Source organism: Gavialis gangeticus, unplaced genomic scaffold, assembly GCF_001723915.1.
Source record: "Gavialis gangeticus isolate Ggan-Ray unplaced genomic scaffold, GavGan_comp1, whole genome shotgun sequence".
In the NCBI taxonomy this organism is placed as follows: Eukaryota; Metazoa; Chordata; order Crocodylia; family Gavialidae; genus Gavialis; species Gavialis gangeticus.
Genome location: NW_017728991.1, coordinates 9,837,381 through 9,852,518, shown reverse-complemented (window position 1 = coordinate 9,852,518; position 15,138 = coordinate 9,837,381). Strand labels below are relative to the sequence as shown.

Here is a 15,138-nt window from a genome sequence, read left to right as displayed (position 1 = left end):
GTACACAGCATGGTGAGTTATATGCTGAGAGTATGTTGGTGAAAAAATGAGTGCAAGTGTAATTTGCTCATATTTGACAAGCAAGACTGTAAAATGAATGCATATTGTACCAGTGATGTAGTGGATAGGGATCAAACTTTGTCACTAATAAAATTGGGCATGGCTCCTAACATCATCAGTAAGGCTGAGTTTGGCCTCCAAAGATTGTGAATTTAAATGGTGCCATTTAAAGCAGAGGGTGGAGGGCAAGTCATATGATTTCTTGCACCTTCCTGCTATATCCAGCCAATCCGTGTAAGCTACATTCATAGTCAACCCCCACTAAGCAGATATGTCATCAAAATTGTAGCATTTTACTGCTTACACCTGCTTACATCACCTGTGTTGTTTGGCACAGCAGTTTCAGAAGAATTATGCTAATTTGCTTCAGGTGGCTGCTGAAGATATAATCCATTGTGTCTCAGCAGCCAATCGAGATTCAGGAGCATTGAGGAGTTGCCCATATAACAAAAGACAGGGCTGGGTACTAAAATCACTTTTCCTTTCTATGGGATTGGGGTCATTTTTCTCCCTTCAGGGCTGTAGGGAAGGGGTAACCTGTCTTTCTCAGGTGATAAAGCTTCTGACGATCTTTAAGGCATGCACACTTTTAAACACCACTCCATAAGAGGTTTCCTTCTTGGTTGGCATGCACACAAAATCAGTTCTAGATACTTACCCCATGGACTTAAGGAAAAAAAGGAATGTTCAGAACTCAGGTTCTTAGAGAAAGGTGGTTTTGACTTTGGAAAACTGTGTGCCTGCTTGTTGCTGTACGTGAGGGCTTGATCACCTATGGGCGGAAGGCAGCATCTGGGGGACTGAAGTTTCAAAAGTTGTACCTCTGAGCTATGTCCTTACAGCCCTTCTGCAGTGAATGGCATGTGAATTGAATTCCATCTCAGTCACAGACACGGATGTGTTTCAGTCCCCCCAAGTGACTGACTGATTTCCACCCCCCCCAGCAATTCAGATTACTCTGTTTATCTTAACTCTGTGCCCTGGTTGAAGGGAACAAGAAATCTTATGTGGGACGTTATCACTTCTGTGAGAAATCCAGTTACTCCGGTTCCAAAAGGAATTTGACAGGCAAAACCCCAGGACCCAATTGAGAGCTCATGTGGTTTCATAGCAGCAACTCCCTGCATTCGAAAATAAGTAGGTAGTGATCAGTTGGGAAGTATTGAGAATAATTTTTTGACCAGAACAAATTCATCTTGTTCCATTTTTCATACTAGACACGTGATGCAGGTTTACGCTAGGGGTTGTAACCCATGTAAATTAGGAAAGAATCTGACCCGTTGGTGATCTGGCTGTAATAAACCTCATGAGAAAGTAATGAAGGGTGCTTGTGCCCAAAAGCTTGCAAAGAGCTTTGTTCCAACTATTCAGTTGGTCTAATAAAAGATATCACGTCGACCCAGAGAGCCTGGCCTGAGCAAGTAAAGGCACCCCATCAGCACAGCCTTTGAGACAGCATGTGATCTGTGATCTTGTTGGTTGGCTTTTGTGCTGGGTTCTGATCTTGGATTTAAAAGTGTTGAAAGAGAGAGGCTATATGTAGCTTTGCTCATGCCCTGAAGTATCCTATGCCAAGTAGCTAACAGATGTAGTCATACTGGATGGAGCTGAGGTAGGAATCATGGCACAAGACAACGTTGGAGGAGCACAGCCAGGACACAAATTTTGCTTTCAGAACAACCCGCTATAGTTAATCTCTGCTGTCCTCCCACTGTGTTCACCTTTAACATATGGCAGCTCTGTATCATAGGACTAGCACCTAAAATTAGGTAGGGCCTTGCTATTCTCCCTCCCACTCTCACCCACTCCTTGCATATGTGTAAAATTTGCAAGGACCAGCTGTGGAGCTTGCCCCTGTAAACACCATCTTTTCTGGCTGCTTAATAGAAGTAGCTTTCAGTTCTTCAGTGCTGCACTAGATGAGCATTTTGTTCAAGATAGGAAGAAACAACCTTTGCTTTATATAAGTATTCCTTGGAAACCAAGATGCAACTTGCCAAATTAATCTCTTGTGATCTTTTTGTCTAGATAGATGGAAGCCTGTGATTAGCTTTGTGCCTATGCCCAGGTGAGGGGCAGTTGTTGGGGGGGGCGTTGTAGTTCATCCAAAAGCCAGAAGTTTCTCTTGAGCACTGTAGCACAAACAAATGGTTGTGTACTTTGGCAGGTGTTAGCCTCCTCTATCCTTTGCACTGCTGTATTACCCCATCTCCTCCAGCTGTCGGGGCAATCTGAAACTGAGGTGACAGCGATAATCCCTGACATCCTCCCAGCTGACAAACAAAACCCTACAATGTTCTAAACAGTTCTTAGGATACTCTGAAACTGTAAGAGCAGTACACGGTGTCCAAACCACTTAAGAAACAAAGACCTGTCAAGGACAAGGAGAAAACATTGCCAGTCCTCCTGGCTAACCTGCTTTCTGAAACCTTTAGGCATTGGTATCTTGTTAACTGAAGCATTGGTTGAAAATTCTTTCTCTGTTGTGCAGTAAAGAGGAGATGAGGGGAACAGATGGCTGAGGACTGCACAGTATTTTTGACCATTTATTTCCTCTGTTGGAATTCATAAAGCCAGATGAGTGTCTGTCTCAGGGTTAGAGCCCACTGTCCTTCAACCTGGTAAATCCTGAAAAAAAAAACTTTCAGTGAAGGCAATGGAGTTATTTTGCATGCAAGCCAGTGGAGCTAAGAATGCAATTGGGTCTCTGATAGATAAGTAACCAGGCAGTCAGAGACATTACTGAGAAACAAGCCAGTGAGCAATACAATGCAGGAAAAAAATGTCTTTGTGGCTTTTGTAATGAAGGCTGATAAATCAGGCTGCCTTCTTGAAAGCAAGCACTCTATTACTGCTATCATGCTTATATAATTAATACCATCAAATGAATTAGAAATATCCAGTTTGTTTGGGGTGCAGGGGAATATCACCATTAGTTTTACTGAAAGCCAGGCATTTATAGAAATCTGTTTGTAATTTAATGACTGAACTCATTAGCAACCTCATGAGTAGACCACTTCTGGACTGTAAACACAGCTATAGAGCTTAACGGTATCCTTTGAAAAGGAAAATGAATTGCACTTGCTATACACACTGAATGCTCAGTTGAAACAGCAGAACTACAGGCTGAGACACTTCCCTGTGATGAGCCTGTCCCACGCATTTCCAGTCCATCTCAAGGTAAGAATCCTCCTAGTTTGCGTACACCCAAGCCCTGCCTTTCAGTGTAACCAGAGGGCGCCCAGCACATCAGAATCACTGCTGTTTTGCTGTCTGGATCGAGGCAACAAAAAGAATCAGCACCTTGGTGAAGATCATGTTGTATGGTAGAATCCAGAGGTTATTTTCATAATAGCCATAGCATCTTTCTTGTGTGATATTGTCTTTATAGATTAAGGATTAGCAGAGCTGCTCTAATTCTCATTAAAAGGAGATTTCAGCACTTGCTATCAAGGCTAATATATGTGAGCTGTATAGCAAGAGGCAGCATGAGCTGCTGGATTGACTTTGGGGTTACAGTCTAGCGTCTCCCAAGGTTTAATGCAAGCCCTCTTCATAATCCTCTGTGTAACACTGGGCAAATCCTACCAAAATGCTCAGAAGCAACCAGTCTTAATGCTTCAGCTTTGGAGGGCTGAATTCAACTATCGTCAGAGCTGATTTTCAGAGGCACAGTGGTTTTTTGAGTTTGATGTGGAGGTGCTTTGCAGCTTGGAAAATCATGCCCTTCTCTTCTCATTCTGAATTTGGCAGTCAAAATATAGAGGTGACTTCTGAAAAATATTTCCTTTAACCTCTCACCTTCAGCTTCTCCATCTGCAAAATACAGGTGAGAAGATTTACATAGTTGCCAAGGTTGTTGCAAGAATTTGCTAAGTCAGATGGGACAGTACGATTTATTTAAGTGCTAAGTGTTGTTGTTGTTGTTGTTACTCTTATATAGGAATCAAAGGGCTACAAAGTGCACACTTTAACCTCAGGTCAGGCCAAGGTTTACAACATTTTGGATTCCTTAATTTTTGAGCTCCCACACCAAGACATGTCAGAGGGGTCTGATTTTTTTAAAAGTGCTAAGTACCGCCTGTCTAAACCACAGGCCTTTTAACTGGGTCATAAATTGGGCATTTAAAAATTGAGATACCCAGAATCACACAGCATCTACCAATAACACCCAGTCACCTCTGAGATTAAAAAAAGGCTTCTTTTTAGCAGTCCACAACAGCAGTTTAGCCCCAGACACAAAGACCACTTTGCCAATGCAAAAATGCACGACAGATTTTAGGTAAATAGAAGGTACTTATTTGAAAAAGGGAAAAAATGCTTCCAAAGTTTGAAAATAGTTTAACTTGTAGTATGTGTTGGTTGCATTTACTCTGATTTTCAGTGAATTCATTTTGCATCGCTGTAAAGTAAATAACCTTAGAGGTAAAACTAGGGAACGTGGCACTGGCTTTTATGATAACATGAGTTTGTAATGCAAGAATGTTAAGACTTTAAGCAGCTCCTGGTTGGGTAATTTTTTGTGGGGAGGCTGTTTTTAAGTTTCAGGCAACAAAATGGAGAGAAATTCTTTCATCCTCCATAGGTACCCTACTTCCTGGTGCACGGGACCAGTTTATGTTTCCTTTCTGTTACCAGAATGCTGGGAGCTAACTTCTCTCATGTATGGTGATGGATGCAACTCAGATCTCTAGAACATGTTCCAATCTCTTGCACTTCAGTAGAGTGACCGTATTTTTAGGGAGCCATGGTTGTGTGCCAAATTCTCTTCTTCTGGGTTATTTCTGTTTAAGGGACTGGAAACATGGTAAGTTCAAAATGCTGGGAACTCTTCCATTGCTGGGGCCAGATTTGCCACCTTACAGAACAGGCGGTTTAAAGTTTTCAGCCTTTAACCTGCGGTTCCACTGAGACCTATATAGATCTTTGGAAATCCACTAGAAGCAAAGAGAGTCTACAGAAATACCTGGTTCCTGGTAACATCTGGAGAACAATGACTTGCTCATTGACTAGGCTGTTGGGGGCTTTCTCTAACGTCTGTTCTCCGTAGAGCCATCTTCAAGGATTGGTAGACACAGTAAATCTCTTCAGATTCTCTGCACTGCAGACTCTTTCACTGTACATTAGCTTTCACATTGTCAGGGCCAGGGGAGGCAACACTCCTAACGTCCTACATCCTTTTCCAGGTACACACGGAAGGGAGCAGGAGAAGAATGTAGCCTCGTTGGAGTTGGTTGGGGTGAAAGACCCAGTTCCTCTATTTATGCATCCCAGAATTTAATTTCCTTTCCTACTGTTTATTTAGTTCTTGTGCAGCTGCCAGGCTGGGAGCCCCAGAGACAATCCAGATTACAAGGTTAGCCTGGGACATAACTGCAGTAAGTTAACCCTGCAGGGCAGGACCACCACTTTTCTTCTCAACAAAGGCCAAGAACTTAAACAGTGAAGGAACTGCCGCATAAGGGATTTTGCCTTTTCTGCTGGCAGATACTTGTACATTGGCACTCTCCAAGCCATTGGGTATAGGGTGCTGAACAGCCCTCAGAGTGATAACACTCACGCATTGCTGATGCGGGGATATACACAGTTGCTGTAAAAGTGAAAAGGTCAGATAGCTCATCACTTCACCTGTGGGTTCATTCAGTCCTGGCTCACATCTTATTATAATTAGTGCTTTGTTTCCAAATTAGGTAATTCGTGTTTTTATTAAAGAGTAGAATTTAGGCAAATATCTCTTCTTTTTGTGTCTTACAAAATGGCCTATAGATTTTTCTTGCTAGGCTATAGTTGACTTGGTTTAATCAAAGAATGAATATGTGGATGGTCTTGTGGAGTTGCATTTGATAGCCGTCCACGATTAATTATCATTCAAGCTAAACCCACACTGCATGAGAGAAACACAAGATGTTTATGTCACCTTAGCAACCCATCCTGTGAGGTGACGAATGTCCTCTGCCTCTTTAGAGCCCATGAGAGCTAATGGCACCAAACCATCGTCCAGGACTTGCTCAGCACCTCGAAGGACCAGTCCCTTAAAATGCAACTCATATGCTTTGCCTTTTGTGCAGGTGTTTCTTATAAAATTGTAGTCCTGGGAGAGAGCCCAACCAGCTAAAAAATAAAGATATTAAAAAGAGAGAGAAGAATGTGTATGTTAAGCTCAAATCATCTGGTTTTGATAAATACAGAAAAAATAACTTCCCAAGCTCTTGTAGGTTCAGAATCTCTGGAAATTGTCTTTGGCAGCTGTCTGAAGGCTGATTTGCTGTACTTACTCCAATTTGAATCAATCACTTAATTTTGATCTAATTCCCCTACTGAGCTGAAAACCATTAGCTACGGTTAAAAATGATTTACTCCTTCTAGACCCCACCAACATTAGCTTGTTGCAGTTAACATTACAGGATGCATTTTCAGTTTCTCTTCATTGGTTGAGACTACATTATTTAGCACCTGGCTTCCAAATACTAACATTTCACAGGAGACTACCAACATAACAGAAATCATGGTCGGGCCACCCATGTATGCTAACTCCAAGAGCCAGTGTGCACTGCTATCAGCAAAAGAGACCAGGGCTGATTTACAAGGCAAAGTCAAAATGCATTTAATAGGAGAGAAGCAAAGGGCTCCTCAAAGCCAAGACGTTTTGATCTCAGAAAAGTCCTGCTAGTAACTGTATTGGTGTACAGTCTATACACTGAGTCCAGTCTATATTTTCCATTTGTGAAGTGCTGCGTAAGCACCTCAAGAAGCATGTAACACGAGCAATGGGGCAAGTACATTTCTGGCATGTGTATTTGCATTTGTTGTTGGGTCACCTCACTAGAAGTAAGCTATGATTCTTGGATCCGCTAGCCCAAAAAACTTGTTCCAAGGAGATCAGGAACAGCAGGTGTTGAGGTGTCATGCCCACAGCCTAATCGATGATTAGGCTGCAAGAGCCTCAGGTGGGAACCGCCCCTTCTTTCCTGCCATGCCTTGGTCATACAAAAAAATTGGGAGGGTCCTGTGATGTATGCAACAGGCTCCCCATGGGGTTACTCACGTGCCTGGGTGCAAAGGACTTGGTGCTTTGTCTCCCCTACACCCTGCCGACTCGCCAACCATAGATGGTGGTGACTCCAAGGCAGTCCTCGCTCCTCCTGGCCTCTGCACCAGCCCTAGTGGCCCAAAAGAAAATGGTGCGAGCGCATCATCTGGCCCTTGACCCCATTGCCACCTGGGGCGGTAATCGTGTCTGCTGCTTCTGCCTGCTGGCTGATGAGGCATTGCTTGTAAAAAGGACTAACCAGAAGAAATTCTGAAGATTGAAACAAATACTCCCCTCATAGTCAGGGGCCAGGGTCGGTTGACCCTTTCTCCTGGGTGTCTTGCCAGGTAGGTAAGTGAGGGCTTTCTCAGCCTTTGCCCTTGGGCCCTGCTCCAAGCCTAGTCCCTCGGGCCTTCATCTGCTCGGATGAGGCTCCCTGCTAAACAGGAGGGACAATGCCAAACACAAAAAAGAAAGAAAACGCCTGGTCCCCACTGGTGCCGTCTCCAGGGAAAGGGTGGGGGAAGGCAGAGAAGGGGGAATCTGGTTCCCCACAGCTGCTGTGTCCGAGCCTTGGCCCTGCATGTACCATGCAGCCCTGGAGCCTGCCGGCCGGACCTACTACCAGGCTTTTGTCGCCCGGTGATCCTCTCCCATCATGGCATGTCCTGGGTGCTCTTAAACCTGGTGTCGGGTCACCTTGCCCTGATGTCATCTGCCAGTTGCTGCCCAGGCAGATGGAGATGGAGCTGATAAAGCAGTGCAGCTGCACCTCGCCGGTCCATGTTCTTTTCTGTCGGCGGGTATGTCTTCGGGGTTCCCCACCGGGGTAAGCCTCCCTTCCGGGGGGGGTCCCTCGTGGGGCTGGGCAGGTCTTTCCGGTCTCCACCACCACAAGGTGTCTGTAAGTGTTTCTGGTTCCATGGATGCTCCACTGCTACGTGGTGATGACGGAAGGATAATTCACCTTGCACGTGCAGTGTGCCATAGACTTTGCCCAGGATTTATCCATGAGTACTACTGCAGTCTTCCTCAGCCTGAAGAAGGGTGTTCGTACCCGAAAGCTTGCAAAGAAGAATTTTTCCAGCTATTTTAGTTGGTCTAATAAAATATATCGGATTTATCGAAAGAACTGAAAGAGAGTCCAGAGAAGAGCCACTCATATGATTATAGACATGAAGAGCAAGCTATATGAGGAAAGGCTGACAGATACAGGACTGTTCAGCCTAGAAAAGAGAAGATTTTGGGGGGATTTGGTGGCAGCTTACAAATATATCAGGGGAGAGCATCAGGGGCTAGGCAAACATCTATTCACCAAAGCGCCCCAGGGGAAAGCCAGGAGCAATGGTCGTAAACTCCTAAGAGAAGGTTTCAGACTGGATATAAGGAAAAACTTCTTTATGGTTTGTGTGACCAGACTCTGGAATAGATTCCCAGCAGGGTGCCGCAGGCGCCTACCCCGGAGATCTCCAAAGGAGACTGGACACACACCTTGCTGGGGTTGTTTGACCCCAGCAGTCTTTCCTGCCCAGAGCAGGGGGGACTGGCCCGATGATCTCACGAGGTCCCTTCCGGCCCTAAACTTCTGTGAATGTGTGAACCTTGTCTGCCCATGAGTGTTAAGCATTATGAGCAACTTGGAGACAGATGAAACACTGAGATGCAAGAGGTGGCGTGAGGGACTGGGTGAGGCATTCAGTGTAGGAGGCTTTTGAAAAGAGGTGGGATTTGGAGGAAGAAGAGGGTGACTGGTGTATGCAAAGCAGGAAGTCATTCAAAGCATAAAGGGTTGGGGGTAGGGACTGAAAGAAGAGGCAGAGCAAGAGGAGATAGAGGGAGCAGTGCAGGCAAATCCTGCAGAGCAGTGCATGGCCCAACAAACAGGCTGTGGACTGCGATTGCTTGCAAGAGAAAGGGCAAATTTTGGTGGTGGGCAGTGGGACTATACACATAGCCTTCACACCAGGGCTATAGCTCCACTTCTCTGGCCTGACCCACTTCCAAGGTCTCTGCATAACAGTGCGGCGTGCTCCCCAGCATGCTGCGCCCCTTGCAGGCGACATGCATCCCGGTACGGTATCTCCACATCACCCCCTGGCTGTGTCCAGGGGCTTCCACAGTCAGGTGTTTGAGTGTGTGTGAGGGCGATAACGTCAGGGTTGGCCCCTGGAAGCCTGAGTAGAGAACTAAACAGGGCTTGTATGAGGTATCGGGGAGGGAAGTCAGTGTAATGTTCCAGTATTACTGGGTGATGAGGGCAATGGACTTGTACAGCCTTCACATTTGCTGCTAGCAATACCCTTTCCTACCTGCTTTTTTTTTCTTTCCCAGGGTGTTTCAGTAGCAACAGTGTAAGTATCAAAGGTTAAGGCTTTGAAATGTGATTTCCTGTCCTCAGTCCTTGGCCTTAAGGCAGTCAGCAGGAGCTGCAATGCTCACATGGTTTTGCAATAATTTTCGTTCATGCATAGATCAGTTAAAGCTTTGTCAAGCACCAGTAATCTTGAGTTAAGCTCTCCTGCATTTTGCATTGCCAGTTCAGTTTGGGAAATCCTAAATGAAGAAGAAGGTGAATAGCTCTGTAAGATCACTGTTGCATGTTAAACAGGGTGGGCTAGCAGTTATTAAGAGTGAGAGGAAGACAGATCCCATTGTTGCTGTGTTTGTGCCTACAGCAGCAATGATCTGCCTTTGCGACACCACACAGTTCACCCAGATGGCAATAGCCTTCACCTGAGCTGAGAATTTGGCTTTCTGTGTTTAAATACAGCTGAATCCCATTTGGCAGAGTTCATTTGGCACTTAAATGAGTCTGCTTAGCGTGGACGTTTGGCTGATTGATGGTTCAGGGTTACATTCTGACTCTTGGACAAACCTCAAGCAAACAGGCCTTGCACAAGATTTCATTATCCACAACTCGCAGTGGATGGTTAGAAGCATGGGCTGGAGGCTTTTTATTTTAGTCAGGAAGATCCTGGAGATGTGCCCATTTCACCCCTTCTGACTTCAGTACACGGTAGCATGAAACAAAAAGCTTCTACAGAGCATTACATGGATTTGGGGGGTTTTTCAACTAATGCAACTGAAATGGGTGAGTTGTATCAGTTGAGGCAAGTGTTAGCGCCAACTGGATTTTTCAAAGTCTGTCGAAGGTGCACAAACTAATCCTGCCTCAGCTCATCCTTACATCTTCTCTGAGACGCTTGCTTTTCTTAAGAGAGTGCCCTCAATTCTCTTTGTAAAAGAAAGTATTCCTTGCATTGATGCTAGGAAGGAAGAGCCATAAGGAGAGTAATTAGAATGGGATTCAAATAATTCGCAGCCATTTCTCTGCCAATAAAATAAAGCCTGTGTTCTTTTGTTTTGTTTGTACAAGCTATAAAATTTGCCCTGCAATTTGCTAATATTAAAAAGACTAAATAAACTGCTGACATATTCCCAGATTAAATGTTTCTGTTTTCTCACAATAAACTTGGCTACTCTCCAACAAGGATGACTTGCTTGAAAACATAAAAAGCTTTAAGTACATCTAAAATCTACTCAAGTGCCCTTGAAAAGTGGTTGAATGGATCTTTGCCACAAGAACATTTGCAAATGGGGAAAGTTTTACCTCTAGGAATTTGCTTTGCTGCCATTTCAAAAGCCCTTTCATAATGACAGCAGCTTCTCACTTTAAAGGACAAAGGTCCTTCAAATCAGCAAAGCTCACAAGTAGATTGGAATTTCTCACTTCTACAGATGCCCCGTAACACAAACCACAGAGGAAGCATTTCTAACACAGGAACCAGCAAATCTAGGATTATCCCATCCGACTGTTTGTGTCAAAGCTCTTTAGCCACAGCACTTGCAGAAAAAACTAAAGTAGCTGGGGAGCATACATTTATTTTGTTCCCAAATAACCTGTGAGAATCATATGGATCTTTCTGTGATGTGATGTTTGGTATCTGGATTTAACATGACTGAGTTCCTTTTCTGGTAAGGGTGCTTGGATAAAGAACAAGGGGCTGGGGCCTGGGCCTGTTTAGCTTTCCATGCTCGGTTGCATGCAAATGGGGCAAATTTGCAGCAACCGAACTGCAGGTTGTGGCACTTGTGCACCGTTTGGGATTCTGGTCTGCCCTGTGGTAGAACAGAATCACTGCATGCATGGACCTGCTGGGAGTAAAATGGTGGTGGAAGAGGAAGGACCCACCTGCCTTTCAGCCAGCAGAAGGGGGGACCTGGTTCTACATCCCCCTTACCTTCTACGGGAGGCAAAGATGCTGTCCTGTAGAAAGCCAGGTTTGTAAATACCTATGTGCACACAATCATGGTTAATCATAAAGTGCCTGTAAAATATGACTCTGAATTCTTCAGTGGTTCGGCATGCAGCTCTAAGCATGTTTCTTGTTAAATATAGACATCTAAAAATTGTCTAATGCCAATGGTGCATCAGGCCTCCTAGAGTGAGCCAGTTCTTGTTACTTCATAATTGGTAACCGCTGGTCCTGTTTCATTCTGATTGCCGAGACCACAATACTGCATTCTAGTTAACTTTCTGTAGCACCTAAAATTTTGGGAAAACTCCTGCAAAACGCACTGAATAGAAATTAATGATGTTTGTGGAGGCTGTTGATACTCTTCCAGCTATTAGAATAGCATCACTGAAGGCTCAGTCTGCATCCTGTGCCCATGTGAGTAGCTGGGGCAGTTTGTTAGCATAGGGATTCCACAACAGCGAGTTTGGGACCCCAGATTTGCCTTTTTTCTGCTCAGTCTGCGCATTCCCTCTCATTGGATTTAGCCCTTTGGGAATTAGTGAATTTGCTTCTTGGCAGTCTCAGTTGGTAAGACGCTGAGGCCTCTGGAAAGGGGCAGAGCATCCTTATGGGGTTGCCTGTTTCCAAGATTTATTAGGTTGCTAATGGCATTTCTCATTTCTCTTCAGCCATGTAACACAGACAACATCATGGATCCATCCTGTAACCAGCGCACTGAGCTTGTCCTGTTCTGAGGAGAGTGAGGAAGACGGCACCAGAGAGCTAGCAGAGCCCAGGAGCTGAGGACGTCTGTTGGTAGATAGTAGTTTCACTCGTTCTTACCCAGTAATCAGAAGACCGCGCTTTCCTGTAGTCTAGCATATTACACCTGATCTTGCTGCGCTTGAACTCAAAGGGAGTTGTGTCATTGATTTATGTGGGATCAGTTTCATGGGTGAAATTCACCTCTGCAAAAGGTCTGTGTCTTACATACGTAAGTTCTCTTAAATCCCGAAGGGCTTGTTTAGTGCACAGGGTCTGCCCAGCTTGCAGGTACAGGGGTGAACCTTACCCTTGTCCCTTTAGGACCTTATCCTCTCCTGTCTTCAGTTCTATGTGGCTGTAACTCCATTGTCTTGAACTGAGTTAATTGCCATTTGCAGCAGCATGAGAGGGGCACATTGGATGTAATTCCCAGAGAAACTTTCTGTCACTGGTTGGTGGACGAGTTTTTTTACCAAAACTAGTAGGTGTAACACAGAAGCCTTTTGTGTAACTACTGAGTGTATGATTTTTATAAAAGATTTCATATGTATTTTGCTATCAGAAGTTTATGGCAATTTCGTACGAATACTGAAGCCCAGATGATTTTTTTTTTTTTACCATTATTTTTATGGCAGTTAATGATTCGGCTTTAGAAAAAATAAGGTCTGGAAAGTTGTTGACCCCAGTTCTGGTAGAGGACACTCTTCTCTGTCAGCATAATTATGCAGGAATGAAAACTGTTTCACTTTTGTACTCTGCTAAACTGGTACACATACGCATTGAATGTTTCTGTGGAAGCTGTGAAGTTTCAAGTACAATGAAACCTGTGAAACCACCTCCAGGATCAGCAGAAATCAGTCACCTCCTTGAAGCTGGGCTTTAAGTAGAAGTAAAACAAAATCATTCTGGAAACCCTGGTGATGATTTGAAGGGGTGGCTGAAAAGGACCAGGACTGCTAGAGAAGCTACAAGCAGGTTTCACTGTACACAAGCAGCACAAGACTTCTTAAGACTGTGTTGCTCACAGCATGCAATACGATGGCTGCTTTGTCGACTGTTTGATTCTACAATCGGTCATTCCTGTGGCTCTTTATATGTGTACATATGTCAGGTATTGACTAACAAATTAAATAAGGAAAACAGACTTTGCAGAAGCACTGATCAACATGCCAGAGGAAAACAGTATTTTTTGACAGTAAGGACCAAGATATGGGGCTCTACTGTAAGGAAATTAGGATGACAGGCTGACGCAGCTGAGTCATTCTGCAAAGGGAAGTTGAAAGTATATTTAAGAAGCTGAGAACTGTGCATCTCTCCAGGTGAAATGGGATGCCTCCCTGGTCCTTGCCATTCAAGCCAGGACGTTGCCAGTAGCTACACCTGAGACATCTAGTGGGTGAAACAGAATTTAGGCCTTTGTTGTCTGCTTTTAATTAGTGTGGGGCTAAGTTACCCATGGATGTGGGGCCTGTGCCCTTTTGAGGGGGCAAAGAGGGTGTTCAGGAAAAGCTGGATCAGCAGATCCACAGTAACTTGCATCCAATGAACAAATCCTCCATGTGCAACAGCAGCCCTGGGAGTTGCTGTGCTGTAGCCATTCTCTTTCCACTAGCCCTCAGTTGCTTCGTGGCTTGAGGGAGGACGGTGCCTCCAAATAATGACCTGGCACCACTGAGCAGAGCTCATTTGCTTGTGCTTTATACAGTCCTCTGAGGTGCAGACCTTGGACTCAGACCCAGCACAGATATATAAACTGCTCACCAGACCTATCTGGCTTTCTGACAATGTTAACTTTGGCTCTAGCAATAATGTAGGTGCTTTATGTATGACAGATCCTTTCAGGATGGAAGACTTTGGGCATTTGGGTTTTAATCAGGAAGCATTTAAAAAATCTGGTCAGTCAGCCTGCATGTAGACTGCTTTTCTGCTTCTGTTGTGAGACATGTGAACTGGGCTGTTGAGCTGTGCTGTCCTCATAGGACTTGATTTAGCCCGGAGTTTTGCCGTCGCAAAGTGTAAGGCAGCACTAGGTAGTTGCAGCATCAGTCCACTAGCAGCTCCCCAGGCACGCTCCAGCAGGAATCGCACGGCATTTAAAGCTGCCCTTTCGTTGGACCGGGTGGAGGAGGACAGCCATGTACACTCTGCCTGTCTTTCCCCAAGGAACCCCCTACCCCGAGCATGCTATTCACAGCCCACCGCACCAGTCAAAAAAAACGCTGGCCTTCTGCTGTGCTTGCTGTCTCCACCCACATCTGAGAACATTTCAGCAATTCAGAGCACGTTCTAGTCTCTCTTCCATTTTTACCTTGTAATTAAGGACTACTTAAAAAAAGATCTCTGCATCCATCTAGTTTCTTCCTTATTCAAGTGTTGGTTCTTCAGATAAGCTACCCTAGTTCATATTCTCCACCTCTGGTCTCTTTTTTTCATACCTGTAATCTCCAAATGTTCTAGTCTATTTTTGTAAGCTGGCATACTTGTTTCCTAGGTTATCCTCTCTCTCTCCCTCCCTCCCTCTCCCTTCTTTTTTCTCTCTCTCTCTGCGAAGTAGTTTGCAAAACAATTTTGATTAAGCTGAATTGTATAAACTGAGAAAATGGGTCTAGAATAATGTAATGCAAATTTGTAAAGAGGAATTGTCAAAATACGCAGTGATGTAATGGCTAGTTTACATTTTTACTGCACAATAAAACATCCTGACTTCAAGAGAAATGGAAGTATAACATTGTAGTCTATAAAACAATAAAACAGTGGCTTTGCAAGAAAATAGATATTGGATCCCTAACATGGCTTCCTATGCATCTGCCTTCTGTGTACATTTAACACCCTTAAAATATGCTTCTGCTATACAATTATCCTTAGCGCTTGCACTTCTCACTGGAAATACTGCAGATACTCTAGTAAGTGTAGTTGCTACATCATGAGCTTATTAGAGTGATTACTTCTATCTAAATACCTAGTGCAGCAGGTTCAACATCAACTTTGGGAGGTGCTAAAACTTTCTCATTAAAATGCTTCCCATTGTTTCAGTTTAAAAAATAA

General features: G+C 44.3%; 1 protein-coding gene across 3 annotated transcripts in view; it reads left to right on the top strand.

Annotated features, from left to right (window-relative positions):
- STXBP4 (syntaxin binding protein 4) overlaps window positions 1–14,813 on the top strand; it is a 194,423-nt gene extending 179,610 nt beyond the window's left edge. For all 3 annotated transcript variants that reach the window (XM_019517254.1, XM_019517249.1, XM_019517241.1), the window contains one exon: window positions 12,018–14,813. In XM_019517254.1, coding sequence (XP_019372799.1) covers window positions 12,018–12,132 — 115 coding nt within the window. In that variant the 3' untranslated portion in view covers window positions 12,133–14,813. The remainder of the gene's footprint in view (window positions 1–12,017) is intronic.
- The last annotated feature ends 325 nt before the right edge of the window (window positions 14,814–15,138 follow it).